The sequence below is a fragment of the Hyaloscypha bicolor genome, assembly GCF_002865645.1.
Source record: "Hyaloscypha bicolor E unplaced genomic scaffold K444scaffold_126, whole genome shotgun sequence".
Taxonomy (NCBI): domain Eukaryota; kingdom Fungi; phylum Ascomycota; class Leotiomycetes; order Helotiales; family Hyaloscyphaceae; genus Hyaloscypha; species Hyaloscypha bicolor.
Genome location: NW_020194628.1, coordinates 421,365 through 447,869, shown reverse-complemented (window position 1 = coordinate 447,869; position 26,505 = coordinate 421,365). Strand labels below are relative to the sequence as shown.

The following is a 26,505-nucleotide window of genomic DNA, read 5'->3' as shown; positions in this document are numbered from 1 at the left end:
TTGACCTCGAAGTTGGCCCGGATCCAGGAAGTGGGAGCAGCCAAGATCCAGATGCGGATGGGTTTGGATGGGCCATAATGTCCGGTCCACAGTCAGAACTCAGCACCTTTGACAAACGTGATGGCAGCCATTGGGAACTATATGACTGTCCGACAGAGAAGCACGAGGGTCGCCAGACCGTCAAAGCCGTTTGCACCGATACTTCTCCGAACAGCAACTGTGGTGACATCTATCTTGGTAGAGGTGTTGCCGAGGCGATTGTTGAGCTGCCAGAAGGATGTGGTGCCGGTCATTATGCCATGGCTGTGAGTCTCGAGCCAGCAGTCAACAAAACCCTTCCGTCAGATCTCCGCCATCGGTTGATGAGTCGCGGCGTTTTCAGTCATACCGTTTATGACTTCACCTTTGACTTCGACTTTTCACCCTTGCAACGAAGAGGCAACTCCAATGTTCTCGTGCGTATTGACTATTCTTCCGTGGGAGGCTACTGGAGGAAGATAGTTGACGCTGCTCCCGGCACAACGCCCACGCGGAAGCGAGAGATCATCACAGAAGTAGAAACTTTGCACGGTGGCTCTTGGAAGAGGTATCTCCACCATACATTCAAGGAAGAACAAAGACGAACCCCAGATCATGAGCTTCATATCCTCCACAAGAGGTGGTTCTCAGCAAATTTGGCAGATTGGCTCACTGGCCAATATGACATCGATGAAGAGTATGAGTTGGCCAGACTGACCTACAAGGATACCTTCACCTACTTCTTGTTCAATGAAAACCTCAAGTGCACGTTTCAAGGACTGCCCGTAAACGCCTACTTCGCAGCATGGACTCAGCTAGGCATTGACGTTGAGACATCAGCGACTCTGACTCTCATTGTAAGTAGCGGATCTGTGTCGATATTATAGAGGCTAATGAGACTATAGGGAAATATGGGAGATTTAAATAGTTGGAGCGAATCCCATGTCACGTTCCGTAACAAAGGCAGTATAGATGTGGAATTGGGATTTGAGGCTTTCGGACAATCCAGTTCTCAACTGGAACGGCAGAAGTCTTCGGCACCCAGAACTTTGGCTCAGCATTAAATATTCCAGGTCTTGTCACTATAGGCCCCACCTTCAGGATTGGAATGGTAAATATGGCCTGTGATGTTGTCTTCTTTCACGAGATTCATAACTAACACTATGAATGCAGGAACTCACCGGACAGATGAGTGTCCACACGTAGGTCCCCTTTGAATTTCCAGCATAGACCAAACCCAATCTAACCCTTCACAGCAAAGCAAACGTCAACTTCAATGTTGCTTCATGGGACTATACTCAACGCTACCCAAATACCAAAAACGACATCATGTCTGGCGTCCCAGCGGACGGTGAAGTTCCTGAGACCTCTTCTGGGAATAGCTCCACGTCCTTCTACGCCGATTTATCCGCTAGTGGTGACATTACTGCTTGGGTGTAAGAATCATTCTTCCATTTCCTTCACACCCTAATGAAACCAAATACTCACTGACATCTCAGAAAACCCCTGATCCAACTTGGCATCGTATTCAACCCCAGTCTCAATGTCCCCAGCGCCTCTGTAAGTCTCCTTGAGTCCTTGATTCGATCAACACACCTATTTGCTTCTACCCCTCCAGAATGCTCACTGTAATCTTGAAACTAATCTTTAATCCCGCAGATCGACCTCGAACTCGACACCTACGCCACACTCTACGGCTCCGCGGGGGTGGGAACTACCCAGACCGCAAATGTCTGCTACGGGGCCAACGCTGGAATTGAATTATCTGCAGCTGTCAACGCTCCGTGAGTCTGAATTCTCCATCTCCAAGCACCCATACATTAGCCCTTATGCTCCAGCCACTCCCCTCCCAATTCCTCAAACCCAGAACACATGTGCTAATCATCCTCGCTTGCTTAGCACGCTCTTCGATGTGAGTTTAAATCAGAAACACACTTTCGTCAAACGAGATGTAAGTCGTTCCTTCTAACACGTTCCTTCTAAGACATTCCGATTTGAAGAGAAAATGTTCGCTGACGTGACCAAATTCAAAGTTCGATCTAATACAGCAAACTTGTTACAGTCCGGAATCATTTCAGGATACGACGTGTGATGCTTGCGCTCTCGGGCCGACGAGTTGAACTGATAAATTGTTAACCTTGTGGTTTTTGGCCCCTCTCGCGAGCAGGACTCTGTATATAGATATCCTATAAGCTTAATACGTCCCCATACCCTTCGGAAGGTCTTTAGGGTCATAGGCAGTAACTAAGGTTGATCTATGCCCGCTGGACGTATATATCAATCAATCAATGAATGAATGAATGAATGAATGAATGAATCAATCAATCAATCAATCAATCAATCAATCAATTAATCGCTGAAGCTTTGGCTGATGACATACTGTCTTATTGACAATTGCATGTACAAGACAGTATTTGGCATGTAATTAGGCTTCAAAATATGAGGGTAAAGTTGATATAGATTGAGATGTCTGAAGTACAAGAAGTGCAGTTCAGCGGAGGGTTTATATGCCTCCGCAGCTGAGCTAACTAGAAGGGGAGAATCACGTGTATAGCAACTGACACTTATCAAGTAGATCCGGGTTTTTTCGCCCAGATAGGGCATAATTAATTCCCTTCAAAGACGCCTGAGAAAAATCATAGCCTAGATGTTTGGAGTAAATCAAAGGGATGGGGAAACCGCAGAGAGGATTCGCTTCGATGATATCCATGTTGAAAGGTGACTTTGCAATGCAGAGCAAAGTAAGTCAGGAGTGACAGCTTTTTGCCAATTCCAGATGAATTTAACTTCGAGATGTGAAATTCCTCTGATCGAGAAAACTTGCCTCCCCTATGTTGCCGCTGCCTAATTGTTGTACACTCCAGCAAAACCATCAGGTAGATGGTGGATCACTGCTGGTGGTGGTGGATGGTTCGCATGCTGACTAATGCTAGCATCGCAAGAACCTCACTCCCCATCCCCTTCTCTATCACTGTTGCGAAATCCAAACCCCCGAGGAAATCACCCTTTTCTAAGTAAATGAAATCGACAGCAAACACAGATCTTGAACTTGGAGTCATCTCAGCCAGCTCAACCTTACGAGGCTCCCCTCCTGTGCAGCCTTCACCGAGCAAGACCAAGACGCAGCCGTCTACCGCAAATTCGAATATCTCAGTGCTCGCAATCTTTTATGCCAACAGAGCGAGTTGCATACACTCCACTTGCAACTGCAAGAGCTGGACAAAACCCACGCAACGCACAATGAAAACGAAAGCGGCGCGAGACCGGTCAAATTATTGCAACCCCACGAATCTCCAAGCGAGCGAGCATCAGGGCTTTACAGGAGACAACCAAGCGGAAGAGTTAAAGCATACCGCACGTGAAGAACCTCCCAATCCGCCAATCTCATAACTAGAGTGAAGCTGATTTCCTTCATTTAGACGAGACGCTTCTCCTAGAGAGCCAAGTGCTGGCCCTTCGAGAATCGGCTTCCCGAACTCTACGTGGCTTCAAACGCTGGTTCGCATCCGCTGGTACCTCTAAGAGGGCAATATCCGTGTCCTGTGGGGAAAAGATTAATGCCTTTTCAACGATGAGCATGATCTCGTCACATCGGCACCTGTCGAGACTGATCGCCTGAATGTAATCTTGAGAGGGTTCGATTAGTTCATGAAGATTTATCTAAATCATTCTATAGAAACGATTTTGAAGGACGCGAGGTTGATATAAGCTTCATAGTCGTCGGCACTAAAATTTCTAGCCTTGGAGATCCAGCCACATCGACTCGAGTAATGACCTATGTTCTTTCCCGAACATCGGATACAATTCGCCGGGGCAGTGATAACCGCTATTTTCAATGCTTTATCACTGATTGGCGCAATTGCAGCCCTCACAGCAGGCCAAAAAGTCCAGCAAAAGTGTGCAGAAAGGGGTGATAATTGTTCAAGTTGATATATGCGGCGACTGTGAGCCTTTTGATGAATGCGAGGAGGGCAGAGATTTTTGGATCTACGGCTGCATATGCCGCCGTCCTGGTTCTTTTCGTGAGCAATCCATTATAGGCATCTGGCGTAAATGGACTATTGAAAGGCGCTGGATTCAACCCGAGACGAAAATTCGACGACCTACCCAAAAATACTCAATGTTCGGAAAGAACAATGTACTTGAAGGGCGAGACACCAGATAGAGTGATTAAGACACGAGCTAGAGACTGGTTTCATCTCGAGACTTTGGATGACAAGTCGATGTGCAGCAAATGGCTGACTTCAGGAATTCACGCTCCAAGGACAACCTTAATGTATTGGAACTTTTTGAACATTGAGGGCTGGGCAACAGTTGTCATAGGAGAATATTTTACTTGGAGGCTTTCCGTCTGATGGCCGCTTTTGACTTGCAACAGAATGATTTGCTTAAATCGATATGACCGCTAACTTCGGACCTGCCAACTGGGTATCAGGACGGGTTGCAGGATAATTGCCGGCTTGGCAGCTAGCACGAGTTGGACGAACCCCCAGCAGTTAAATGGCCAGCACTTTGGCCTACTATCTGGAGAGTTCTCCGCTGCTGGAAAGGGATCAAGACCCTTTTTATTGTCTTCAAGACACAACTCCCTCCTCCCTCCTCTCTCCCACCACCGTCTTCTCCGCAGCCTCCGCTTTCACTCGTTGTTTCCTCGCCCGCCGGATCTTGATCTCGACCTCTTTCATCTCTGCATCTATCGATGCAAGCTTCGGTATAACCTCTTCAACCATCTTGATAGCCCCTCCTTGAGCCAGCCTCAACGCCTGTGGTGTCAGGATGCCGAACATGCGGACCGGGTCCTTTGACTTGGTTGTCTTCTTCTCCCTTTCCGCATCCCCATTCTGCTCGTCCTCCTCTCCTACAGTCTTCGTATCTCCATCTGGAATCTCGTCCGCTGCAGATATTCCCGTCTTCTGTGGACCTGCATTGTCTTTGTGCGTGCCCTCGGAAGCAGCCGACCCATCCTTGCCCAGTGTTGAGAGCTCAACGACTGAGAATGCGGTGCCTTCGGGTCCGCTGGTCACACGGCATCCTCGTGCAGCCTGCATGCGCTGATCGTAGCAGTCCTGTCCATACCGTACACCCCTCTGCGCATCGAAGTTTGCTCGCGCGATGTTCTGCTGGATCTACGAGACTCTCGTATCAGCCATAAGGCCAGTGTGATATAGTTGGGGCAGAGGAACCAACCGAAGCTTGCACAGTAGACAGAGAGCTACGTAATGTGTCGTATTGGTGCAGCAGCTGAAGGTAGTGTTCTAATAGGTGGTCGATCTCCTCGGAGAGGAGCCGGATACGAGTGGCATCGATTGGAGAAGAGGCCATGATGAGCGCGGGAGGGCGAGGGGAAATAAGAGAGGGGATTAGGGGATTGGGGGATTGGGGGATTGGGGGATTGGGGGTTGTGGAGGAGTTTAATGGCTGCAGCTGGGCACGGCGTAATTTGGCGACGGCTGCGATGGCTGCGATGGCTGCGAGGGCTGCGATGGCTGCGATTTGATTGTTCCCAATGACTCGACACGCTGCGTTATCCCACGCGACGCGATGCGCTGCTGTCGTGTGAAGGAGCAGAAAGAGGGTGGGAAGAGACGCGTTGGTGCAAGCAAGACTGGGATCCCCTGGCCAGCCAGAAAGGGGAGCAGGGCGCGATATCAGGAACTGCCACTGCCTCCCAATGCCCATGACTGTATTATCCCCTTCTTGCTTCACGCTTCACGCTTCACGCTTCACGCCTCACGCCTCACGCCTCACGCCTCACGCCTCACGCTTAACAATCCCAGGATTTCGATCATTTCTCCACGGGACATTTTTGTATTTCATTTTTGTATTTAGATTACCAATAATCGATACGACAGAAACGTCGTTTTCGCTGGCTGCAGCCTGCAGCCCGCAGCCCGGTGGCCTCGCACGTTCGCTGTCTGCACTCTGCACAACGGGCTGTTCCGTCCGTGGCCAGAAAACAAACCGAGAGGGCATCCCTCAGCCCTTCATTCGGTCGATGTTTCACCACTACTGCTGCTGCCTCGATTCTCAGTCCTCCATCTCAGTCCCCATCGAGGATTGTGCCCTCCCTCGTATCCTCGCCGTCTTTGAATCACCAAGTGTCTGATCCCATCGTCCACCACGTCCATCCGCACCGCACCGGAACACCAGCAGCAACCAGCCGGGCACCACTGCACCCACTGCCCACCGCCCACCGCCCACTGCCCACCGCCCCTCCGCCCCTAACTGGATCTTCTGCCATCCCCCCCCGTATCCTTGCGACAATCCTCTCGATCTTCCGTCGTCATCTCCTTGCTCTTGCATCCATCCATCCATCCATCCATCCCTCCATCGTTCGCCCCCTATCTGACCCAGTCCAGTCCAGCCCAGCTCACCCCAGCCGTCGGTCGGTCGCAGCTCACCGCAATAAAATAAATTCACTGACCCAACACCTCCAATTTTAATCGCCGCCTTCGTGCAGGATTAGCCGCATATCGATCGAAGCGAACCGAACCGAATTTGGGCCAGCAGAGCAAGTGTAAGCTTTATCGGCACCGGCTCAGGCTCGATTCAGTCGGTCAGTCAGTACCTGACCTCTGCAGTCCTTCGCAGCGACCTCTCCTACCATACCGCAAAACCCAGAACCTCACAGAGAACATTCCAACGTCATATCTTGTCCAGGTCCAGTTCCAGGTCCACCCCGCCGCCTCATCCCCACGAGTACGAGCACAAGTCAAACCTTCGCAGGCTCCCAGACCGAGCGTCGCGAGGATACAGAGGAGGCCGGCTGACGCGCAGTCGTGTTTGAGGTTGCTGAAGTGCCCGACGACCCAGCAGTGGAATAATGGTCGTCGCAACGATAAAGTGCGTATCTCTACATGATCACCCCCGGATCTGCAGCTGCTTGAACGTGTGCTGGGCGAGGTTACGTTAAGATTGGGGAGCTGGATTGCAGGATCGGGGGAGAGACTTGAGGATGATGGCTAATGATATGCGTTTGCAGATGTGTGGTCGTCGGTGACGGTGCTGTGGGCAAGACTTGTCTTCTGATCAGCTACACGACAAACAAGTTCCCCTCCGAATATGTGCCTACTGTCTTTGATAACTATGCCGTTACCGTTATGTGAGTGCCCCTCCATATCCCCCCCCAATCGAGTTCACAGTATGAAACAACGTCATTCTCTATCTAGAACAACAAATTCCTAACATTCATTCACAGGATTGGCGATGAGCCATACACTCTAGGCCTCTTCGACACCGCAGGACAAGAAGATTACGACCGTCTGCGTCCGCTCTCGTATCCACAAACCGATGTCTTCCTAGTCTGCTTCTCCGTCACCTCGCCCGCGTCCTTCGAAAACGTCCGAGAGAAATGGTTCCCTGAAGTCCATCACCACTGCCCCGGTGTCCCCTGCCTGATTGTCGGCACACAGACCGATTTAAGAGATGACCCCAGTGTAAGGGAGAAGTTGGGGAAGCAGAAGATGAGTCCAGTGCGGAAGGAGGATGGCGAGAGGATGGCAAAGGAGTTAGGGGCTGTGAAGTATGTGGAGTGCAGTGCTTTGACGCAGTATAAGTTGAAGGATGTGTTTGACGAGGTATATCCCCACTTCTTGATCCCAACTCCACTTGCCCCCAAAAGTTCAAAAATCTAACATAAATGGAATAGGCAATCGTGGCAGCACTCGAACCCCCGGCGCCAAAGAAGAAGCACCGGAATTGCCTGATTCTTTAACATTTCGGCCCCATTTAAACGTTCCCCCTTCGCCACATCCCGTTTCACCATTCGATCCCCATATCCACATCACACCAGAATTGAGAGTACAGCGAGAATCGCCAAGCAGACGAGGAGCGAGGGATTTAGCCTTTGTCTGGAGCAGAGGTTGATGGGAGGAGTTATACAATTCAGTTCTGGCACCCTTTCCGCGACGTCGAGTTTTCTTTCCGTCACATGCATTGGCGCTAGTCAGAGCACAGGGTAGGCAGGCAGGCAGGCATGCTGTTGAGCGTTGAATTTGAGGGAGGCTTGGTATTGGGGGTGGAAAGCAGGAAGCGAAGAGAGCAAAGAGAGAAAGAATTGACAAAATTTGTTTCTTGAACAGTGTTTTCTGTGGTGTTTATTGGTGTCTGGTGTACTTCCTGTGCAGAATATAAAGATTTCATACTCGCCCCCCCGGATCCACTCTAAGAAGTTATGTCATTGGATGAAAGCGAGTCTACAATCCTCCGATGTCCACGATGATCCAGATGGGATATTTTAGGGTTAACAGAAGGTTTCACGGTGATCTTGGTGCTCGAGATGTTGAAATTGAGACGGTTGCATTTTTGGCAGCTGCCCTAGGCCTCATCCAAACCACCAGTATGATCTGGTGTTCTCCTTGCGGACCTCAGCCGCATCCGGCTTCACGCCTTTTCGAACACTCCGAGTTCCCTCTATCCCGGGCGCACAATCTACCAAGCCTGCAACAAGACGGTCTATACATCACGGACCCAATCACAGTCAGCTTGAGCGTTTACTCGGTTCCAGGTCAGAAGACTTGCGCAGAGCTCGCACAAAGACTTATGTAACGTCTATGGGTAGAGCGGAGATAGCGAACCGCTGAGACAAGCCGTCAAGCAAATGAAGCTCAACTGGGAAGGGGTGAACATCAACTTCCGACGGTCGCAGATCCAGGTTCAGCCACCACCATTCAATTGGCTTTTCAAACCATCAACGCGTCCGTGATTACCATCGATCTCGTCTCTTATGCTTACATAACACCAGTTATATTAGCAGCAAGGACCCGGATGTTGTGATTGCGAGGCTGAATCCGAAACTTGATATGCTCATCGATACGATGACAGTGTTCAATCCATAGATTCCAAATCAACATGCAATTGGGATGTCGATTGAAGCGACAAGAGCCGGAGCTATATCTCCAATCTCATTGCGTCTCAAGGAGGTTGTCTCCAGCGCCAGCATCATCTTCGACACTGACCAAGCCGCCAAGGACGGCGGCTTAACTCAATTGCGAGTATAAGATCTGATGTTTTCGAACGCAGGGATCCTCCACTTAGTCCTCTTGCCACAATCAAAAGTGGGAACCTCAGCACATTTTTCGAAGAGGAAGATGCAACTGGAGTCACTATAGCCACGAATAGGTGGTGTTTCTCGGCTCCTCGTCGTGCTGCTGCTTGAGGGAATGAGGAGATGGTGCGGCTGCTGGTCAAGAACGGCGCGGGCTTAGAGATGCCAACACAGGAACACAGGACGCCTTTGATGCTTGCTCCGGACGGAGAGCACATGCCCGTGCTTTATGTTCTTTAATGGAAAGGAGCAAAGATCAACGCAGAGTCAGGGCGGGCTGGGATCACAGCGCTGTCGGAAGCAGTCGAGACTTCTGAGAACAGCTGTCACTATCTAATGCGAGTTCTCCAGGAACTCGGTGCCCCTGTGGACGCGGTCCACACCTATAGCAATACGGCTCTGAAGGCAGCTGCTCACAATGGCCACCTGGAGGCGGCGCGAGCGTCGAAGAACATCCCAAAGGGAAGGGAAAGTCCGCGGTGGCTAAGGCCATCAAGTATAAACATTGGGACGTCGCTCTGCTCTTGATAAGTCGAGGAGCAAAACCAGGGGTGGATTATGAGGTGTTTCAATAAGCACAAAGGAAAGTGCCGCAGCTCGATTTAGTAGGGAACGTATCGTGGATACGAAGTGGTCGGCTATCAGAATTCTGAATCCTTAGGAAGGACTCGCTTTTCAACAGATTCACGGCCGAGGGACTGATCGAAACTAATGTGTAATATCCGATCGTCACTTCCGACAGCGCGTGCCACAAGCCGTTCATTATTTTCTACGAGAAACTTCCGGAAAGGGAGTGTGTCTTGAGAGAAAATTGTTGAGAGGAAGTAGCTCACGTGAGAAATGGCTTGGAGCGGAAGCAAGCTTTTTGGGGGCAATTTCCCAAAAGAGGAAATCCAGCATTGGGTCTGAGCGAGCTGGCAAAAGGTACATCAACGCTAAGACTCCCATCAACTCTGAAGTTGCCATCCTGTTCGCGTCACGTTGTTCGTATCGTGTGGCAGCCCAGCCAATGGAATTAGCTAAACGCATCAACTCGGACACGACGAGTTCGGAATTCAAGCAAGTGATGTTTCTCACCTGTCCATTTATTCTCCAGATCAGACTGGGAATGCAAGGCTCTCCGCCAGCCTTGTCGGATGCAGATTCCTCTTTCATCAGAGTGTGCTGATGGCAAACTGTTACGAAATGCTTCAAGAGTGGGAGGGTCCCGACTGTGCTTGATAACGAAACGAACACCTTGTGTGGAGCGATAACGTAATAGACCAGTGCAACCACACTTTCCTCACCCTTCTATAAAAATAAACATTTCACCTTTTAACGTTGAGGGGGAAAAGGGGGATAAACGGCTTTGAGAAGATAATTTTGCAGAGCAAAAAAATGAGACTTTCGAGTTTTACGGCCCTGGTGCTGTTGATGGCGGGATACGGGGTAGCGGGGCATCAGCATGGACACCATGGCGGTGCGGATGGGGGGAAACATGTTCCGTTGCATGAACGGGAATATATCCAGGATCCGGTGGAAGAGCTGGAGAGGAAGTGGAGCTTTGAGGTGCGTTGTGTGTTTTCCGCATGCTTTCTTTGCGGTTTCTTTTCTGGGAACTGCGGATTGGGTGATGTTAAGTGATTTTCTAGAGAGTAGGGAGTGCCTTTTTTTTTCTTCTTACAAATTGCCTTTTTGGAAAGTTTCTTGCTCCGTCGACTTCTTTTCAATATACCTTGTGCCATTGTGCGTCGAGTTTTGGGGTTAGGAGTGTTGGAAAACGAGCTCGAGCTAATGTCACCCGGGACCTTAGTGGGGATTCTCCGGAGTAAACTCCTTCGCACACCTCGAGCACGTAAAATGCCTCACAAAACCAGACAGCACATTCGATATCGGCATAATCGGCGTTCCATTCGACACTGCCGTGAGCTACAGACCGGGTACGTTACCTTCCGTTCCTCCATTCCTTCAATTATCACGTGATATACCCCTTTCCCCCTTTTCACATACCTCAACAGGGCTTCTTATTAACATTGCTAGGCGCTCGTTTCGGCCCCCGTGCAATCCGCGCTGCTTCTGCGCGTCAAAATTCTTTCCGCGGCTTCAACGCCAGAGCAGGAATAAACCCCTACCTCTCCTGGGCCAAGATCCTCGACTGTGGTGACGTTCCCGTAACACCGTTTGACAACTTCGTTGCGCTTGAACAGATGACTTCCTCATATCTCGAGCTCGGACACCGCTCTCCCCTCTCTTCCCTATCCTCCCGGCCAAAGTTAATAAGTCTTGGAGGAGATCATAGTATTGCGTTGGCGGCATTAAGAGGGTTACATAAAGTGTATGGAGGACCGATAGCGGTGCTGCATTTCGATGCCCATCTTGATACCTGGCATCCGGCGAAATATCCGAGCCCGTGGCCGAGTGAGCAGGCGCAGTTTAACCACGGCTCTATGTTCTGGATGGCGAGTAACGAGGGACTGATCTTGAATGGTTCGTCTGTGCATGCTGGGCTGAGGACGCGGCTGTCAGGGGTTGATTGGGCGGATTATGAAGACGATGATTCCCAAGGTTTCTTGAGGATTTCAAGTGATGATATTGATGATATTGGTCCGAAAGGCGTCATTGATGCCATCATGTCCCGGATGGGGACCGAGGTCCCCGTCTACCTATCCCTCGATATCGACGTCCTCGACCCCGGCCTTGCTCCGGGAACCGGCACGCCTGAAGCGGGGGGCTGGACGAGCAGAGAACTCATCAGGATACTGAGAGGTATTGAGGGGTTGAATCTAGTGGGAGCGGATATTGTCGAGGTTGCGCCGGCGTATGATGGCGTCGGTGAGCAGACCGCGCTGGCGGGAGCGCAGGTTGCGTATGAGATTTTGACGAGTATGGTTAAGAGGGGATTGAAGGATATGGGGAAGGTTGCGGAGGTGCCCGGTGGGAAAGGGGAGGGGAACAAAGACGAGTTGTAGGTTTGGGGGTTATGATAGGAATTGACAGGAAGGTTTGATACAAGGGGAATCGCACTGTTGAAGAGCAGGATGGCAGGTATAAAAGACCGAGTCATTTTCATTCTAGGGCTGTAATACATTGCCACGTTCGACCACTTTCAGTCCTCTTTCCTTGGGTAATTTGCACAGATAGCAGGCCGCTCGACCAGACTCCTCATCTCCTCGTGAAATGAGACCTTCCCACTTACCTCCTTCAACTCAACCATGATACATGTTTCCTCGCAATCACTCTTCACAACATCCACGGTCGCTACCTTATCATCATCTCTTTCATCGAGATTTCTTAACACCACTTCGTTCAAGTTCTTCAACTCCCCCCTTTTCCTGCCATCTGAAACCTGGCAAACAATATCCTCGCTTGCTCTTCCCGCAAATGGCTCAGTGCCAGCTGCACAAACGATTAGCTCAATACAATAAGGGTAGACAGTAGTACGAACGGCCCTCACCCTTTTGATTGTCGAAGGAAGGATCCCGGCCAGAGATTTCGCGTCCTGCGCGACAGCCTTCCCTTCCTCTCCATTACACAGAAATCCACTTTCCATCTCCAAACCCCCCACCTCGCAATCGCCCTGACATCAACCACCTCCTTCCACTTCTCCACAATCTCCCAATTGGACCTAACAACAAAGCCAATTCCTCCAACGTCTCTTTGGCATACAGTTTCAACGTGTTGGCAATGCAGTCAGGGAAGAAGCATTCAATATAGGCATTGTCCCCATCAGCCTCGTACCAAAGGCTCCTGAGCATCGTAAACTTCCCCCATTCGAGCAAGTACGGGATAGCCGCAGGCCCTTGTTCGATGTAGCTTTCCCACCGTGCGTCGAAGCAGGCGAGGTTATCGGGAGTGTGACTGAACTGAAATTTGGCGGAGCCCAGTGCGTCCATGCCAATCCATATAAATCCGCTTGCCAGAGTGAGCCAAAGGAAGTATGGGTTGTACTGGTATCAGATTCATTGATACACGCCATGCCCTGCCAATTGCACACTACTTTGCCGGTATGAGCAGGGTCGAGACTCGGTAGGGGATGCCAGATAGAGGCGATAGTGTCGATCGTGACGCTGCCGAATGTTGCCGGGTCAAGCTCCTGCTGAGCGAAGTTGCAAGGCTGGTTTCCGCAATCATCATAAAGCCATTCCCTCACCTGCTGCCCCTCCACGGCCAACGAAAGTAACGTTTCAGAACTACCATGTTTTGAAAGGGGAGTCCAAAACGGAATCCAAGATCCTTATTCGTTCCTATCTCACAAGGGATTCTCAGAATAACTAAGAATCCCCAAATTCTTCTCATTCTCAATATATACTATAAGGCATATAAAATAATCACGCGCTTCTTAACTTATTATATTAAAAAGAATCCTTAAAATACAATTTTAATTTAAAGGAGTTTATATATTAATTAATTAAGTTCTAGTTTTTAAGCCTTATAAAGCTAATAAATTAAGGGCTTATAATACTCTTATATTTATTTTAAATACTAAATTATTAAATTTCTAAATTTCTAAGATTTCTTAAAATTACCTTTAAATTATAAAATATTGCCTTTTAACTTCTTTAATTTAAAGAATTATTACTAATTAATATTTCATAAAGAAAGTTTGTATTGAATATCTCTTAATTAGCCTTATAATAAATAAATAAAAATATTAAGTTTTATTAATTTCTTAAAAAGCAAATTAAGTTTAAAGAAAGAGTATAATTTTTAGTATTTTTATCCGAGCGCCTTTACTTTAGGTTAGTAGATGAGTCTAGCCCCTAATCGACACCCTTAATCCATACCAGGGAGGGTGTCGTTTTACTTTTTCCTAGCAAAAATACGATTTCTGTGATGGCGTTGGCTAGGGTCACGTGGGTTTAGCTGTCACCTGACTGGTTTCACCTGTCAAGCCGGCGTTTCAGTCGTTTTAGCTAGTACTTCTTCTCGTTTCTCTTCTCTCTCTCTCTCTCCTTCTTCTCCTTAGCTTAGTATTCTCAATACATGGGATTCTCGGAACTTTCGGAACTTTGAGCCCTTTTGACCATTGCCTTGAGCCCGCCGTCACAATTTCACAGCCTCGAGCCTGACCCAGCCTATCGATTTTTGAGCCCTGCACAGGCTTTTACTTATTTTCTTAATAAATTTATTACCACGTATTTAAACCAAGTCTTATATAACTTAAATAGATTATATAAGTGCCTCCTTATTCCCTATTAAAGAAGGTGTCTTTTAATAAAGAATTCGTAGTATAGCTAGTGGGTTATTAAGATTTTATACTCAAATCTATTATAATTTAAGCTTAAATCCCTCCTCTCTATATATAGAATTAATACTTCTCTATCTTTTGAGTCCTTATTAGGGAGAGAAGCCCTAATTGACCCTATTAATTTGAGCCTATAAAAGCTTAATTAAGGCTACTTCTATAAAGAGGTCATAGAAATTGGCTACCTAGTTTTGGTGTTCTGAGCCTTTTGCGCTCTCGCATAAAAATGTGATTCTGTTGATTGCTTTGCATATGGCTCGAAACCTGAGGACGCAACGTACCTAAGCGAAGTTTTCTTTTGTTAGATCTCATACATAAACTCACTACTTCATCCCAATCACCAAAGTCCTGCCTATCGTGAACCTTACACTCCAGATAAGGAGAAAGCCACCAAAAGATGCTACATGTTCGTTGCTCTTACCGTTGCGGGGAAGTAGCTCCGAGAAACGAGTTGGAAATGCCACTGTGCTGTGGCTTGCATATGGTGGCGCATTGTTTCCAAAATTGTCAAACTGCACCTTTGCCAACAAATATAAGTGGCCCGCTTGTTGGAAGTCTTCGTTCCAACAAACCCTCCAAATTGCAGCCTCGCCACTTGCAGAAAAGCTGCTATATTGAAAAATTCTCACCTTCTATTCTCAATGCTTCTGCCTGTTATTCTTTCACTCGGGCACATCCTCACGCACGGTGGAGGAAGATACACTTCAATCCAGGCCGTAATTCCTTGAGTACTGTACAATGTCCAACGGGTTGATAGATATTGCCTTGCCCGATCAGACCGATCGGAAAATGCCAGGCTCAACTCGAGCCCAGGCGCCAGCCAAAACTTCCCGTTTGATTCGAAACAACCAGAAATGGGATTCCCTCAAAGACCGAATCTATTACATCTACATGGCTGAAGACTGCACACTACAAGACACGATGCTTGCTATCGCAGAGCGGTATGGCCTCAAAGCAAGGTATGTCAGTTCCACATATCGTCTATATAGTGTTAACATTTGAATACAGCGAGCGGAAGTGGAAGGAAAAGTTGAAAGAGTGGAGATTTGAAAAGAATATTTCGGCGACTGACATGGATATTATTGTTGCAAAGGCAGAGAAACGAGTACGCGAGGAGGGAAAGGAGACCGTTTTCTTCCACGGTCAATCTGAGATCACACAAGAGAGAATTGAGCAATTTAAGAGAAGGAAGACTACCAAGGCGGTTGACGAGGTGCTTCCAAACGTAGGTACGTAAATAGCTCTAAAGATTGGAGGTTGCGCTGACTTTGTATGCAAGAAACGCCCAAGAACATCATATATCATACGCCTCGCCCGAACTCGGCAGGAAATTTGCCAATTGAATCTCTAGAACAGGGTTGCCAACCAATAGAGGCAGCCGAACCCGTGTCTTCAGGCTGCTTGTTTCCCCAGATGGAGGAGCCACTCACCACCACGGAATATGAAGGGAGATCGGAGTCATCGGCTGTTTTTGGGACGTGCTCGGTAGAGGATTCGAATGCGGACAAAACTTCCAAGGAGATGTCGAGCCAAGCTAATCGTTCGATTAACACTGTTGATCGTGGTTCCGCTCACGTACCTTATGAGGATGCTCTTAGCGCAAATCAATCTCCTTCCGAACTCGAATCAGCAGACCATAGTCCATCCAGGGGCAGTGTCTGCATCTCAGAGATGGGCTGGGCCTCGGACAGCTCTTCTTCGGACGTTACACACCGAGACAAACAACTCGACAGTCTTTCAGCTGACCTCTTGACAAACCTTTCCCGCCAAGTAATCACAATACGCCGAGGAAGAGAGATTTCTAAGGAAGTGACAAGGATCGATGAAAGTGTCCAGAAAATCCCCGCAGAAAATCCCGAATACCGCGCCAACCCGCACCGTCACCCACAAACTGGGAAAGACGCCGAATCGGTACAAGGATCCGCTTGTAGTAGTCAGTCTGGCTATTCTACTTCGCGGAATGGTACTTCCTCCATATCTGAACACGACTCCCAAACCTCAGTCAGCTCAGGGATAAGTAGGCCTGCTTCCGAAGCCGCGGTCAAGGAAGCCCTTGCGCTCCGAGCAAAAGGCAAGTCTATTGACTCAATCCTCTTGGATCTAGGATGTGGATCCAATGATGTTTGCTCGAAATTCTGTCGGAATCTCTGGAAGTTGTGTTTTTCGTTCGAAAAGAAAAACCTTCTAGAAGAGGCTTCAATTGCACTTGACCTCATTCAAGTGGGCTACACTCGATTATTCGGCTCTCCTAGTATAGAGACAATGCACTGCATGGTTTCTCAAGCTCGAATTTTAAGAAAGCGGAAAGAATACAAAGATTCAGAATCAGCTTATCGTCAAGCAATCAATGGTCTCAGGAATTTGGAAGAGACTAAATCCCAACTCATATGTCAACTTTTCCTTGCCGACTTCCTTAAGAGTCTGGACAAATTATCCGAGGCCCTTTATCTTCTTCTCGAAACACTCATCGAACACTTTAATCCTCGCACGGCATCGATCGAGACGAAAGTCCCAGAAGTCATGGGTTGTATGCAGAGGCTGCATCTGAAGATGGACGTTGACCAGAACATGGTCAACGTAATGGCCAGTGTCACTCAATTGCAAGAACTTCAGTCAGAGTGGCCCGAGCCGTACCATGAGTTCAACGTTTGGGTGGGATTTGTACGTCTTGGTGGCCGCTATTCCGAAGTAGGGAAATTTGATATGGCAGAGCTATGCTTCTCATATATACGAGCAGCCGGTTATGAAGGAACGAATCCATTCTTGAAAATCGAACTAGCCCGTTTTCACAAAGAGCGTTCTTTACATTACCGCCGACAATCACGCGTGGTGGACAGCATTATACAACTGAAGATCGCTTTCAAACATCTCTTATCTGTGGAGCCACCAGACAAGTACGATCAAGCCTTGGCTATCGAGTTGGAGCAGTTGTTGGGAGAATTTAAGTCACAAGAAATGCAGCCTGTTGGGAACTCCTCTCTTGAGACAGCTTGGGAGCAAATCCGGGACACGTTTCGAATTTTCGTTGCTCATCGGCGAACCAAAGAGCTCAAAGAGCTCAAAGAGCGTGAGATAATGCAACGTGAAGAATCCAGAAGCCCTTCGAGTGGCTCACCTATAGTTTCCAGTAGTAGCGGGAGTTCAAGGTTCGGCGTTACGTATTCCGGGGGCTCGGAATCCTCTATTGTCAGCAATTCTGCTTTAGTAGTCTCTCCATAAGTCGATGTGTACAAATACACTACTCTATCCTATTCGTTAAACTATCCTATAATTCCTTTTCCCACCCGAATCGTGCCTCCCTAAATATCTCCCCGGTAGCCGGTATCTCCATTACCCTTTAATAATAACGTCCTTATCCCTTCGTCCGGTGAGACATTGCCACATTAGCGGCCGCACATGAATATCCCTGATTCGGATTATGTTCTGGCTGAATTAGAGATATTCATGTGCGGCCGCTAATGTGGCAATGTCTCACCGGACGAAGGGATAATAATCTTATCTAGCATTATGGTCTAAGAGTAATAAATATAACTCGTGGCATACCGCAGAAACTTGATGCTTGGAACTCTGTTTCTGAGGGATCGAGATCCAAAATAGACGATAGGGAAACTGTAAACCGATTCTGAATGGGGACCAGAAGGGGATCCTCTTTGCAAGCTCTAGCTGATTCATAAGCAGCTAGAGGAGCCTCTGCTCAGGTCTAAAGACAGAAATGGAAACGTTCATGTTGGCATTTCGGTCTGGGACTACTTTATAAGGGTAGGAGAGGGGAGGTGTGAGGGGGGAGCAGGGGAGGGGAGGCGGGGGCGAGAGGACCCTACTAAAAATCTATGCCGCACCCTACGAAAAAGTTGAGTACTAATTTTTTAGTACCTTTAGCCTATACGTTGGCGACTATTGCCCTAAAATTTTCCGATGAGAAGCCTATAATTGTAGGGCTTCCTTTTCCTCGCAACTCACGTGTCTCAAAACTTACCTCTCACTTTTAACTTTTAACTTTTAACTTGCTCGCCCTCCCCGCCAATATCCCTCCTCTCTTACCCCTATATTTATATATATATATACAAATAAGAAGAGTAAATATTTTAAGTAGTAGTAGAGGCTTATGGAGAGGGGGGGTGGGTAGCATATAAGTGCGGGCGATTTTGGTGGGGTGAATCGTGATTTAGCGTTTTGTGTTTCTCGCTTGGACGAGACGTTCTTGCTGCTTTCCGTAGGTAAGGCAGCTTAGGCAAGTACTGCTGGCAGACTTATATTGAAACTAGATTCAATGAATGTGATTAATTACGCAACGGCGACGTAAGGACCATACACTGGAGGAAAAATTGCTGGGGTCCAAATCTGTGCTATTTACTTCAGCGTCACCTGGGGTCTCAGAAAACCTTTAGCTTTGCTGTTTACTGTGATACGAAGATGCTCAAGAAAGACTCTGGGGAATTGTATTACTAAACTAGTTGGCAAAGACTTACCTGCAGAGATTAATCTGCAAGGACTGATTTGCAGGGCAATGCCGCTGCTCTGGGCACCTGACTGCTGGAAACGAGCACGCCTGCCCCTGACGCTTAGGCGAGCCCCTTTACTGAGCCTTCCTGCGAAAGTTCGCAGGGACAACGTGAGAAGCCCAGTGATCGCTTACACATCCCGCGAGAACACGCATAATGATTAATGCTGCGCCTACACAGTCCGCTGCGAAGCCTCGCGGCGAGAATGCGGACGCTCGTTGCTCTGGACCCAGGTACTTAAAATGACTTGATATCCTCGGTAGACCTGAATTCTCTATTTCAACCCCCTCAGTACTTTTAAATCCCGTTAAACTCCTCGTATTTAAGTTACCAGAAGCATCGCTTCATCTAAATCGTGACTCCAACAATAAGACTATTTCAACCACTGCGCGAAGATTGCCCGATGGCAGCGGAAGACAATGAACCCAGTACCCAGCCGCAACCATTTGATCCAGGTAAGAGATTATGATGGAAGTACTCGTACAGTTCTGATAGATCCTAGGATATGGACAGTAGGGCTGTATGAAATCGATCCAATCTTAAGTGAGAGCTTATACTGGGTGAGACAATGAAAATGCCCTGGTACGATGCGTGATCTCTTTTCCTCTAACAAAAATTGCCAGGTCGTCTCCCTTTCTGGGATATATACACATGGCCGTACGGGATATTCAAAACGAAATTCAGGCCTCTTGTTTGGAGCAAGACTAGCTTGCGAAACATATAGAATCATCAAACAATACATTCAATCTTCATAGAACGGCTTTTGGAGTCCTTTATTCCTATCTCTGTGGTCTTTGAAAGGTGTGCCAGCTGTTGGTAACTCAATTTCCGACTCTAGTATAGCCGTCAAAGAGTCATTATTTGCGGCAGCGTCAGATGTGTCGTCTTCAGGAAGGAGGTTTTCATTTGGTATGCGTTGTTCAGAATCCAGAAGGGGAATCCCAAGCCCTGCACCGCTATCCTGTGAAATGGCTGCAATAGATTCGAAGTTTTGTAATTGGTCCCACTCCTCGCTCCATTCAATCTGCAATGGGAGGGTCTCATCCAGTTCGTAGCCAGGTGTTTCCGACTGAACTTGTGAGCTCACAGTAGATGGATCTCTTGGCCCAGCGGGAGTATCCAGTGAAGAGGACGCCATCGGTGTAGATAAGTCCTGCGGGGTTCCCCACTGAGTGGCTAAGCTATTTTGGGTGCTGGCTGATGGTGTAGAACTCTCCACCTGACTCCGAGGAGTCCATGGCTGGGAAGTAGCATCCTGGATACGGTAGCCCCTTAAGAGCCCCATTGGAGATTGACCCAAGGGATGTGGGCTGAGAGAAGTAGAGAGTAGCTGATTGGGGGAACCGGCGCTTCCTGGCGAGAAATCTTGAAGTCCTGATGAACCACTGTGGAAGTCCAAAGGAGGCAGAGGGCTAACAGCCATGGCTGTTTCTAACACTTGTCGGACGGCGAGACGATACCGCTCATGGACATAATCGTTGCGCTGTAGATTTCCTCTCTCGATATCGAGTTCTATGACCCCGTCAAGTGTATCGATCAGATTTGCCACATGTAATGTCAGGGGTGCCGTTTTAACTGGGCCAGTATCGCTCCCTACCAGAAGTCAGAACACATGCTGGAGATATTTCGGCTTAACTAACTTACATGGGTGTTTCGGTGGAGAAATATTAGGGAACAGTATAGTCCAAATTCCAAACCATTTCTCAATATCATGCTTTTCGTTCTCCGACTGGCTCGCTCCTCGTTTTCGGGAGAGAAGCCTTTCTATCATTTCCCACTGGCCATCATCGATTCCTTCTTTGAGCTCAATCCCCTTTTGAGCACACGGCGGCTCTGAGCGTCTGTGATCAGTGAGTTGAGTGACATCCTCGAAAATACAATAGCATCTATCACATTGCGGAGTTCTGTGAGACGATTTGAAATGGTCCCTAAAAGTGCGTGAGTTTAAACTCTGTGAGAAATTTAGTACATTTTTTGTAAGTCACGCACTTGATCCTTCGAACCTCATAAGGCCCAGGGCCCCCACAGGTTCGGTACTTGATATCTGTTGCAACTCCGTATTTTTCGGGATCCTTCCTGTAAAACGGGCAGGCAAACCCAAGAGGACGAGGTGAATCAGGGCCAAATCTTTTCCGAGGCCTTTTTGAGCCCCTGTTTCTCCTTGCCTCATCTTCTTCGTCGGGGTCTCTTATGTGCTTCCGGCGTTGCAGATCCGTGGGCTTTACAGTTCTCGAGACAGCGGGTGAGCTGCTACTGACAGCACCAGGAGATGTATTCCCGTCTTCTCCCGCCTGGGATGGAACGACTGTGACACCAATTTTTTTTGATGCGAAACGCCATTTGATGAGCGCATGTATTCGAGGTATCAAACGCGCGGCCAACTCCAGGTCATACCCTAAGACTGACAATAAGCGAGAATCTAGAAGGGCTGTTAGAGACTCTGACTCGCTCTCTATTAAAGCAACGTGATCGGTTTCTTCTAATGCTGATGTGGTGATATCGCTCCCTAAGTCGGTCATAGTCGGAGATGTCACCTCGGAATTTGCTGGGTCTGACGAGCAGAAGGATGTATCTGAAGGGTTCGGGGAAAGAGCAGGTGGTGACGTTGGAGGGGATATGTCTGAAAGCGCTATGGGCCTAACTTCGACAATCGAAGTTGGATAGCCCTGTCTGAAGAATTTTCAGTAACGGGAATTGAAAAGCCTCAGGCCTCTTTGCCATGGGGCGTACCCACGGTGAAAATATAGGTTCCAATTCGCTGGTATGCGGTACGTTGACTGCATTTTTAACGCCCCCTTCTTGTAAAAGAGTTAAACTATTTCGCTGATCAGGTCCATCTTTCACCTTCCGGTCCTGATGGAATGAAGAAATGGAGACTACTCACACCTGTTTCTCCGTAGGCACCTTCTGTAACAGTGCTAGAGATATTGTTGGCATCGATGGTGGTGAAGGGAGGAGAGAGAATCGCGAATCCCCGTGTTCTCTCCAAAGTTTTCTCGGCTTCTCTATCATTTTTCGCCCCAACATGGGCTCTGTAATACAAAACTCGCATCGGTAATGCTGGCACTCAGGGCACTGTAGATTATTGGCAAAAGTCATTCCGCCGGAACCCCCTGGGATGATGCCACAGTTGTCACAAAACCAGAGATAATGATCCATTTGCCCATACCTCTACCCAACGCGGGGAATTTGACGGGTTTCCACTCGGAATAGACAACGAGACAAAAAACTATATTCTGCGCGCACCAAAAATTAGTGATAACTCCCTTTAAAATAATACTTAGCTAGAAAGTCGAAAGATCAAGCGTTGGGAAAGGCGAGCCTACTCACCGTCACCTAGGCATCTCGTTCTCTGGAGGAGAGCATGAATGCTCTGTATAAAACCCGAGATATTGACTTGCACCAGGATTCAAAGAGATGCTCTGCACTGATATTGGAGAACAGAAGCGTGGGAGTGTTTGTTTGTAAGGTTAATAAGCCAGGCTGGGAAATTGATCACAAAAACTCCAGGAAATCCGTCTCCAAGAGGGGAATGCTCGATAGGAACAGAATATCTCAATTGATGCCGAAGTCTTCATGGATGGGGAACCACCGAAGGCGGCCAAATCTGGCGGTTGCCCGTTCCTGCGAAGGTTCGCACGACGGGGAAAAGCGATGCGCGTGAACATTGATCTAAGCGAGCAAATAGGGGGCGTTCGTGCGAGGTGGCGTCGAAATAGAAGTGTTAACCAATGAAGGGAACTTCTCGGATTATCCGCTCGTTACGGAGGACCCCGTTGCTGAGATCGCTCTTTGAAGAATCGCGACGACAGAAAAACAGCTTGGGTAGATTAGTGAATTAGTGAATGACATGTTGCTAGAAACGATCAAATATAGGATTGTTTGCATAGGGGATCTACCCGCACTAATCAGACTTGGTGAATGAGGATTCACAGAAGCTTTTGCTAAGTAATAGGTAATAGGGGGAAATGTAAAATGACTCCCCCGCCCCCCCCTGGGTGTCGATTGGGGCCCAGACTAGCCACTAACCCAAAGTAGAGGCGCTCGGACAGGAATACCAAAAACCTAGCTTCCCTTTAAATTTACTTTACTTTATAAGGAATTAATAGAATTTAATACCTTCTTTATTTTCTTATAATACTAATTTAATAGATATTTAAATATAAATTAGTAATAGTTCTTTAATTAAAGGTATTAAAAAGTTAATATTATTTAAAAGTAAGCTTAAGAAAGCTTATAAATTTAGTAAACAAGTCCCTGAAGCTAGATATAAGAGCCCTATAAGCCCGCAATTTATAGGGCCTTATAAGGCCTAAAAACTAGAACTTAATTAATTAGTATATAAATTCCTTTAAATTAAAATTCTATTTAAGAAACCCTTTTATTACGAGTTAAGAAATATAGAACTATTTTATAAGCCTTATAATATACTAGCTTATACTTATATAAAAATTCAAAAGGCTAGATCTTTAATAATTAACTAGTTCCTTTGTGTAATAAAAGAGAATAACTAACTCATATCTATTCAAATTGCGGCAAACTCTATTCTAGGTCTTTTACCGAGCAACTTTTGCCATCTATATAATCCCAGGCCATTAATCCTTAGAGGGCGTTCGGCCGCGCACCGCCCCTCGTAATGCCCTTTACCGCCCCGTACCGCCCCTTCAATATGGCGTTCGGCTATTCCCTATAGAGGGGCGGTATTCTAATTACTGCCCCTTATACCGCCCCTGCTACCGCCCCTCGTACCGCCCCTTCAGAACTCCCATATAAAACCGTACTGCCCCTATAATGCCCGTATAATCAGAAAAAACCTGATTATACGGGTCATAATACCCTTTACCGCCCCTTTTAGCGTTAATTACACGTGCTAGAGCTAAGTAATTACTATAGAATCACGCTAGTTCGTTGCTCTACAGGCGTGTTCTATATGGTATACGTGACTTGAGACCCTCCGGCTTCTTTATTTTTACCCTAAATCCTTTAATATTATAGACCCCGAATTAACTGCTCTCCTTATTAAAGCAGACGAGCTTAAAGACAAACTTAATAAAGCAGAAGAAAAGGCTTAGTAGCTAGCTTTAGCTTTAATTACCTCTTGACATGAACTTTCCTACTATTACGCTATACCATACTAAACTATACCTTATACTAGAGATACTTATATCCTAGAACTCCTGAAAACTCGTTAACCGCAATGCTATTAAGAGGTCTTGAGAATACTATATTAAACCTTTAGTAATCTGGTTGACTTTTTAAAGAAGCATATATCCTTAGAGTAAAGTAGGCATATTAGTTTAGAGGAGAAATTAATAATATTTCTCTCGATTATTAGATAGCTAATAGGAAATAGAAATATATAGGAGAAATATTAATACTCTAGTAATACTATTTCTAAATATAAGATATCTTATTATAATTAAATAGATATTAGCTAATTACTAGATACTTAGATACTTTAATAAAGTCCTTAATACCCTTGAAATATTATATATAAAATACGTTAACCTGCCTTATCCAAACTACCTTATAAATAAGATTAAGACAAATTAGAAGTTCTATCTATTTTTCCAAGATTATATTAGTACTTTAAATAATATATATATACTAGCATTTATTAGAACTAACTCTTAAGCGGTATATATAAATCGGAAGGGCCAAGTAATATAGAACGTCTTAGGAATATATACTTTTAATTTCTAGTTTTCTTTTATATATACCGGATAGGAAAGCTCTATAAATAATTAGGCAGTTATAAATAATATAATTAGTAAGGGCATATTTCTAGTTCTAGCTAGGAAATATTACCTCGCAGATACTAGATATATATATAGTAATATTACCTTATTACTATATAGAGGCTATAGATATTACTTAAAAGAGGAATAATAAGCTAAGGCTAAACCAAAGTATAAAGAGAAGTTATTTAACCTTTAATATATATAACTAAGAAACGAGATTAAGTATATATTTGAAGTTATTAAGAAATAATTTCCTATTCTTGGGAAAAAGTACAAATATAGAAACTTCTATAGGTAAAGATAGCTAGTCTATATACTAATAGGCCTTTATAATTTTATTTAATAAAATGCAATATGCCTTAATAAATTCAATATAGAAGATATAGAAAGAGAGGTAAAAGAGGCTCTATAAAACTCAAAGAAATTAAATAGAGCTTGTATTTCTACTTAGAGATAAAGGCATTAAATAGAGAACTTCCGGGATAATATTATAGGAGCTATATGAGATAATTATATTAAGTATCTGAAGTATAGAGAGAAGTAGGCTAGTAATAGGTATAGCTTATCTAGGTATTATGTTTTTAGCTTTAGGACATTTCTAATATATATATAGAACTTATATATATAAAAAGATATTATAAATATTGTTTTTAATTAGACAGATCTCCTGGAAAAGTTATAATTACTAAATAAATTAAGTATAACTATAAATAGATACTATTTCAGGCCTTTAGTATACTAGAAATCTTAATATTTATTTCATATGAAATTTCTTAGAAACTACTAATCCAAAGAAAATAATTTTTTATAATATTAAATACGCTTACTATTCTTTCTTTAAATTACTAATTAGTTTATGGTTTAGTAAATATTTCATTAGTTAATAAGTATCTACTTTACTAAATAGATTATAGGGTTACTAAAGCAAGGTAATTTAGAGTATTTTCGGTAGAAATAATTCCGAATTTAGTCTAGCTCGGCCTAAGCAAGCTACTTAGAGGCTATTTCGGGAGCGCCTAGTACTAGTCCGTATTCATAAAACCTTAATACCATATATAAATACTTTATAATAATCTATTTATAGTATTTCCCCTATTTCTAGATTTTATATCTTAACTACTATAATAATTTTTATAACTCCGGTTACATGTAAAGACGCACCGGAAGTTATAGATTATAATATATTAACCGGATTAATTCCGAAAAATAATAATATTATAAATAGATTTTCTAATATAGTATTACATTTAGCTATATTACTAGAATAACAAATTAAAAATTGAAATATAGACTTTTAAGGAAATATAGTAGCGCAAAATATAGCCTAAGATATACCTAATAATCTAATAAATAGTATATATTAATATTTATTTAAGAAAGTTCTTTAAAAAAAGAAAATACATATTTGCCTATATATATAAATTACTTATTATTTACTATATGGGCTGCGAAAATTAGTACTAAGTTAATTACTAAAATCCTCTATAGGCAAAATAAAGGAAAACCTATTACTTTCAAGAATAAAAGTACTAATTTCTTCTAATAATCTCTAAATAAATTAATTCTGGCAAGGCCCTAGTAATAGTATATAAAAATATTTTCCCTTTATTATTCCTAAAGTACTAAACGTAGTCTCTTGCCTAATAGGCTATTTAAGTATTAGTAGCAAAGTATTAAACTTATTATCTTTAAGGCTATTAGGCTAATATAAGGCACGTAATAGCAGGGTAATATATAAGTAATTAAGGTAAGTAAGCTATAGAGTAATACTTGCAAATATAACTAATTCTAAGAATTAATTTTAATAAGAAACTAATTAATACTTCTTCTAAAGCTAGGAGCGTCTCCTTATATATTCCCTAGTACTTAGCCAGGTATATAAAGCCCTTTACTTAATTAGGAAATCCTATATAATTCATATAATTCCGATTATAAGCTATACCCAAAATAGGAAACTAGATTTATAATATCTAA

At 45.4% G+C, this 26,505-nt stretch overlaps 8 protein-coding genes across 8 annotated transcripts; 5 read left to right on the top strand and 3 right to left on the bottom strand.

Annotated features, from left to right (window-relative positions):
* Positions 1-1,155: 1,155 nt before the first annotated feature.
* Positions 1,156-2,368, top strand: K444DRAFT_93154 (uncharacterized protein). Its single transcript, XM_024888816.1, has 5 exons — positions 1,156-1,454; positions 1,518-1,578; positions 1,678-1,802; positions 1,918-1,969; positions 2,052-2,368. Exons 1-5 carry the CDS (start codon positions 1,348-1,350, stop codon positions 2,136-2,138), a joined length of 432 nt encoding a protein of 143 aa, XP_024731796.1. The 5' UTR covers positions 1,156-1,347; the 3' UTR covers positions 2,139-2,368.
* A 436-nt stretch (positions 2,369-2,804) lies between these two features.
* On the top strand, positions 2,805-3,923 carry K444DRAFT_92956 (uncharacterized protein). The gene is made up of 3 exons (XM_024888815.1): positions 2,805-3,376; positions 3,438-3,639; positions 3,695-3,923. Exons 1-2 carry the CDS (start codon positions 3,037-3,039, stop codon positions 3,635-3,637), a joined length of 540 nt encoding a protein of 179 aa, XP_024731795.1. The 5' UTR covers positions 2,805-3,036; the 3' UTR covers positions 3,638-3,639; positions 3,695-3,923.
* A 669-nt stretch (positions 3,924-4,592) lies between these two features.
* On the bottom strand, positions 4,593-5,340 carry K444DRAFT_538784 (uncharacterized protein; the record flags this gene model as incomplete). The annotated part of the gene is made up of 2 exons (XM_024875568.1): positions 4,593-5,144; positions 5,206-5,340. 2 exons carry the CDS (start codon positions 5,338-5,340, stop codon positions 4,593-4,595), a joined length of 687 nt encoding a protein of 228 aa, XP_024731794.1.
* A 1,643-nt stretch (positions 5,341-6,983) lies between these two features.
* Positions 6,984-7,732, top strand: K444DRAFT_538330 (cell division control protein; the record flags this gene model as incomplete). The annotated part of the gene is made up of 3 exons (XM_024875526.1): positions 6,984-7,120; positions 7,217-7,595; positions 7,667-7,732. 3 exons carry the CDS (start codon positions 6,984-6,986, stop codon positions 7,730-7,732), a joined length of 582 nt encoding a protein of 193 aa, XP_024731793.1.
* A 2,733-nt stretch (positions 7,733-10,465) lies between these two features.
* On the top strand, positions 10,466-12,079 carry K444DRAFT_617346 (Arginase/deacetylase). The gene is made up of 3 exons (XM_024881105.1): positions 10,466-10,612; positions 10,857-10,983; positions 11,084-12,079. Exons 1-3 carry the CDS (start codon positions 10,478-10,480, stop codon positions 12,010-12,012), a joined length of 1,191 nt encoding a protein of 396 aa, XP_024731792.1. The 5' UTR covers positions 10,466-10,477; the 3' UTR covers positions 12,013-12,079.
* A 70-nt stretch (positions 12,080-12,149) lies between these two features.
* On the bottom strand, positions 12,150-12,936 carry K444DRAFT_666843 (uncharacterized protein; the record flags this gene model as incomplete). Its single annotated transcript, XM_024887229.1, has 2 exons — positions 12,150-12,439; positions 12,609-12,936. 2 exons carry the CDS (start codon positions 12,934-12,936, stop codon positions 12,150-12,152), a joined length of 618 nt encoding a protein of 205 aa, XP_024731791.1.
* A 2,012-nt stretch (positions 12,937-14,948) lies between these two features.
* On the top strand, positions 14,949-17,519 carry K444DRAFT_666842 (uncharacterized protein). The gene is made up of 3 exons (XM_024887228.1): positions 14,949-15,247; positions 15,297-15,517; positions 15,568-17,519. The coding sequence occupies exons 1-3, from the start codon at positions 15,027-15,029 to the stop codon at positions 17,505-17,507; spliced, it is 2,382 nt and encodes a 793-aa protein (XP_024731790.1). The 5' UTR covers positions 14,949-15,026; the 3' UTR covers positions 17,508-17,519.
* Positions 17,520-20,546: 3,027 nt separating this feature from the next.
* Positions 20,547-20,967, bottom strand: K444DRAFT_481161 (uncharacterized protein; the record flags this gene model as incomplete). Its single annotated transcript, XM_024873000.1, has 2 exons — positions 20,547-20,718; positions 20,780-20,967. Coding segments are annotated over 2 exons (360 nt in total), but the record flags the coding sequence as incomplete, so codon positions are not given.
* Positions 20,968-26,505: the final 5,538 nt, after the last annotated feature.

What these genes read in the sequence shown, in the direction of transcription:
- K444DRAFT_93154 (XM_024888816.1), top strand. Translation starts at nt 1,348, where the DNA reads ATGTCTGGCGTCCCAGCGGACGGTGAAGTTCCTGAGACCTCTTCTGGG. An exon ending in GGTGACATTACTGCTTGGGT is followed by an intron (nt 1,455 to 1,517) that starts GTAAGAATCATT and finishes CTGACATCTCAG; the next exon opens with AAAACCCCTGATCCAACTTG. An exon ending in TCAATGTCCCCAGCGCCTCT is followed by an intron (nt 1,579 to 1,677) that starts GTAAGTCTCCTT and finishes TTAATCCCGCAG; the next exon opens with ATCGACCTCGAACTCGACAC.
- K444DRAFT_92956 (XM_024888815.1), top strand. Translation starts at nt 3,037, where the DNA reads ATGAAATCGACAGCAAACACAGATCTTGAACTTGGAGTCATCTCAGCC. An exon ending in AGAGTTAAAGCATACCGCAC is followed by an intron (nt 3,377 to 3,437) that starts GTGAAGAACCTC and finishes TCCTTCATTTAG; the next exon opens with ACGAGACGCTTCTCCTAGAG.
- K444DRAFT_617346 (XM_024881105.1), top strand. Translation starts at nt 10,478, where the DNA reads ATGGCGGGATACGGGGTAGCGGGGCATCAGCATGGACACCATGGCGGT. An exon ending in AGAGGAAGTGGAGCTTTGAG is followed by an intron (nt 10,613 to 10,856) that starts GTGCGTTGTGTG and finishes CCGGGACCTTAG; the next exon opens with TGGGGATTCTCCGGAGTAAA. An exon ending in TGCCGTGAGCTACAGACCGG is followed by an intron (nt 10,984 to 11,083) that starts GTACGTTACCTT and finishes TAACATTGCTAG; the next exon opens with GCGCTCGTTTCGGCCCCCGT.
- K444DRAFT_666842 (XM_024887228.1), top strand. Translation starts at nt 15,027, where the DNA reads ATGTCCAACGGGTTGATAGATATTGCCTTGCCCGATCAGACCGATCGG. An exon ending in CGGTATGGCCTCAAAGCAAG is followed by an intron (nt 15,248 to 15,296) that starts GTATGTCAGTTC and finishes ATTTGAATACAG; the next exon opens with CGAGCGGAAGTGGAAGGAAA. An exon ending in CGAGGTGCTTCCAAACGTAG is followed by an intron (nt 15,518 to 15,567) that starts GTACGTAAATAG and finishes TTTGTATGCAAG; the next exon opens with AAACGCCCAAGAACATCATA.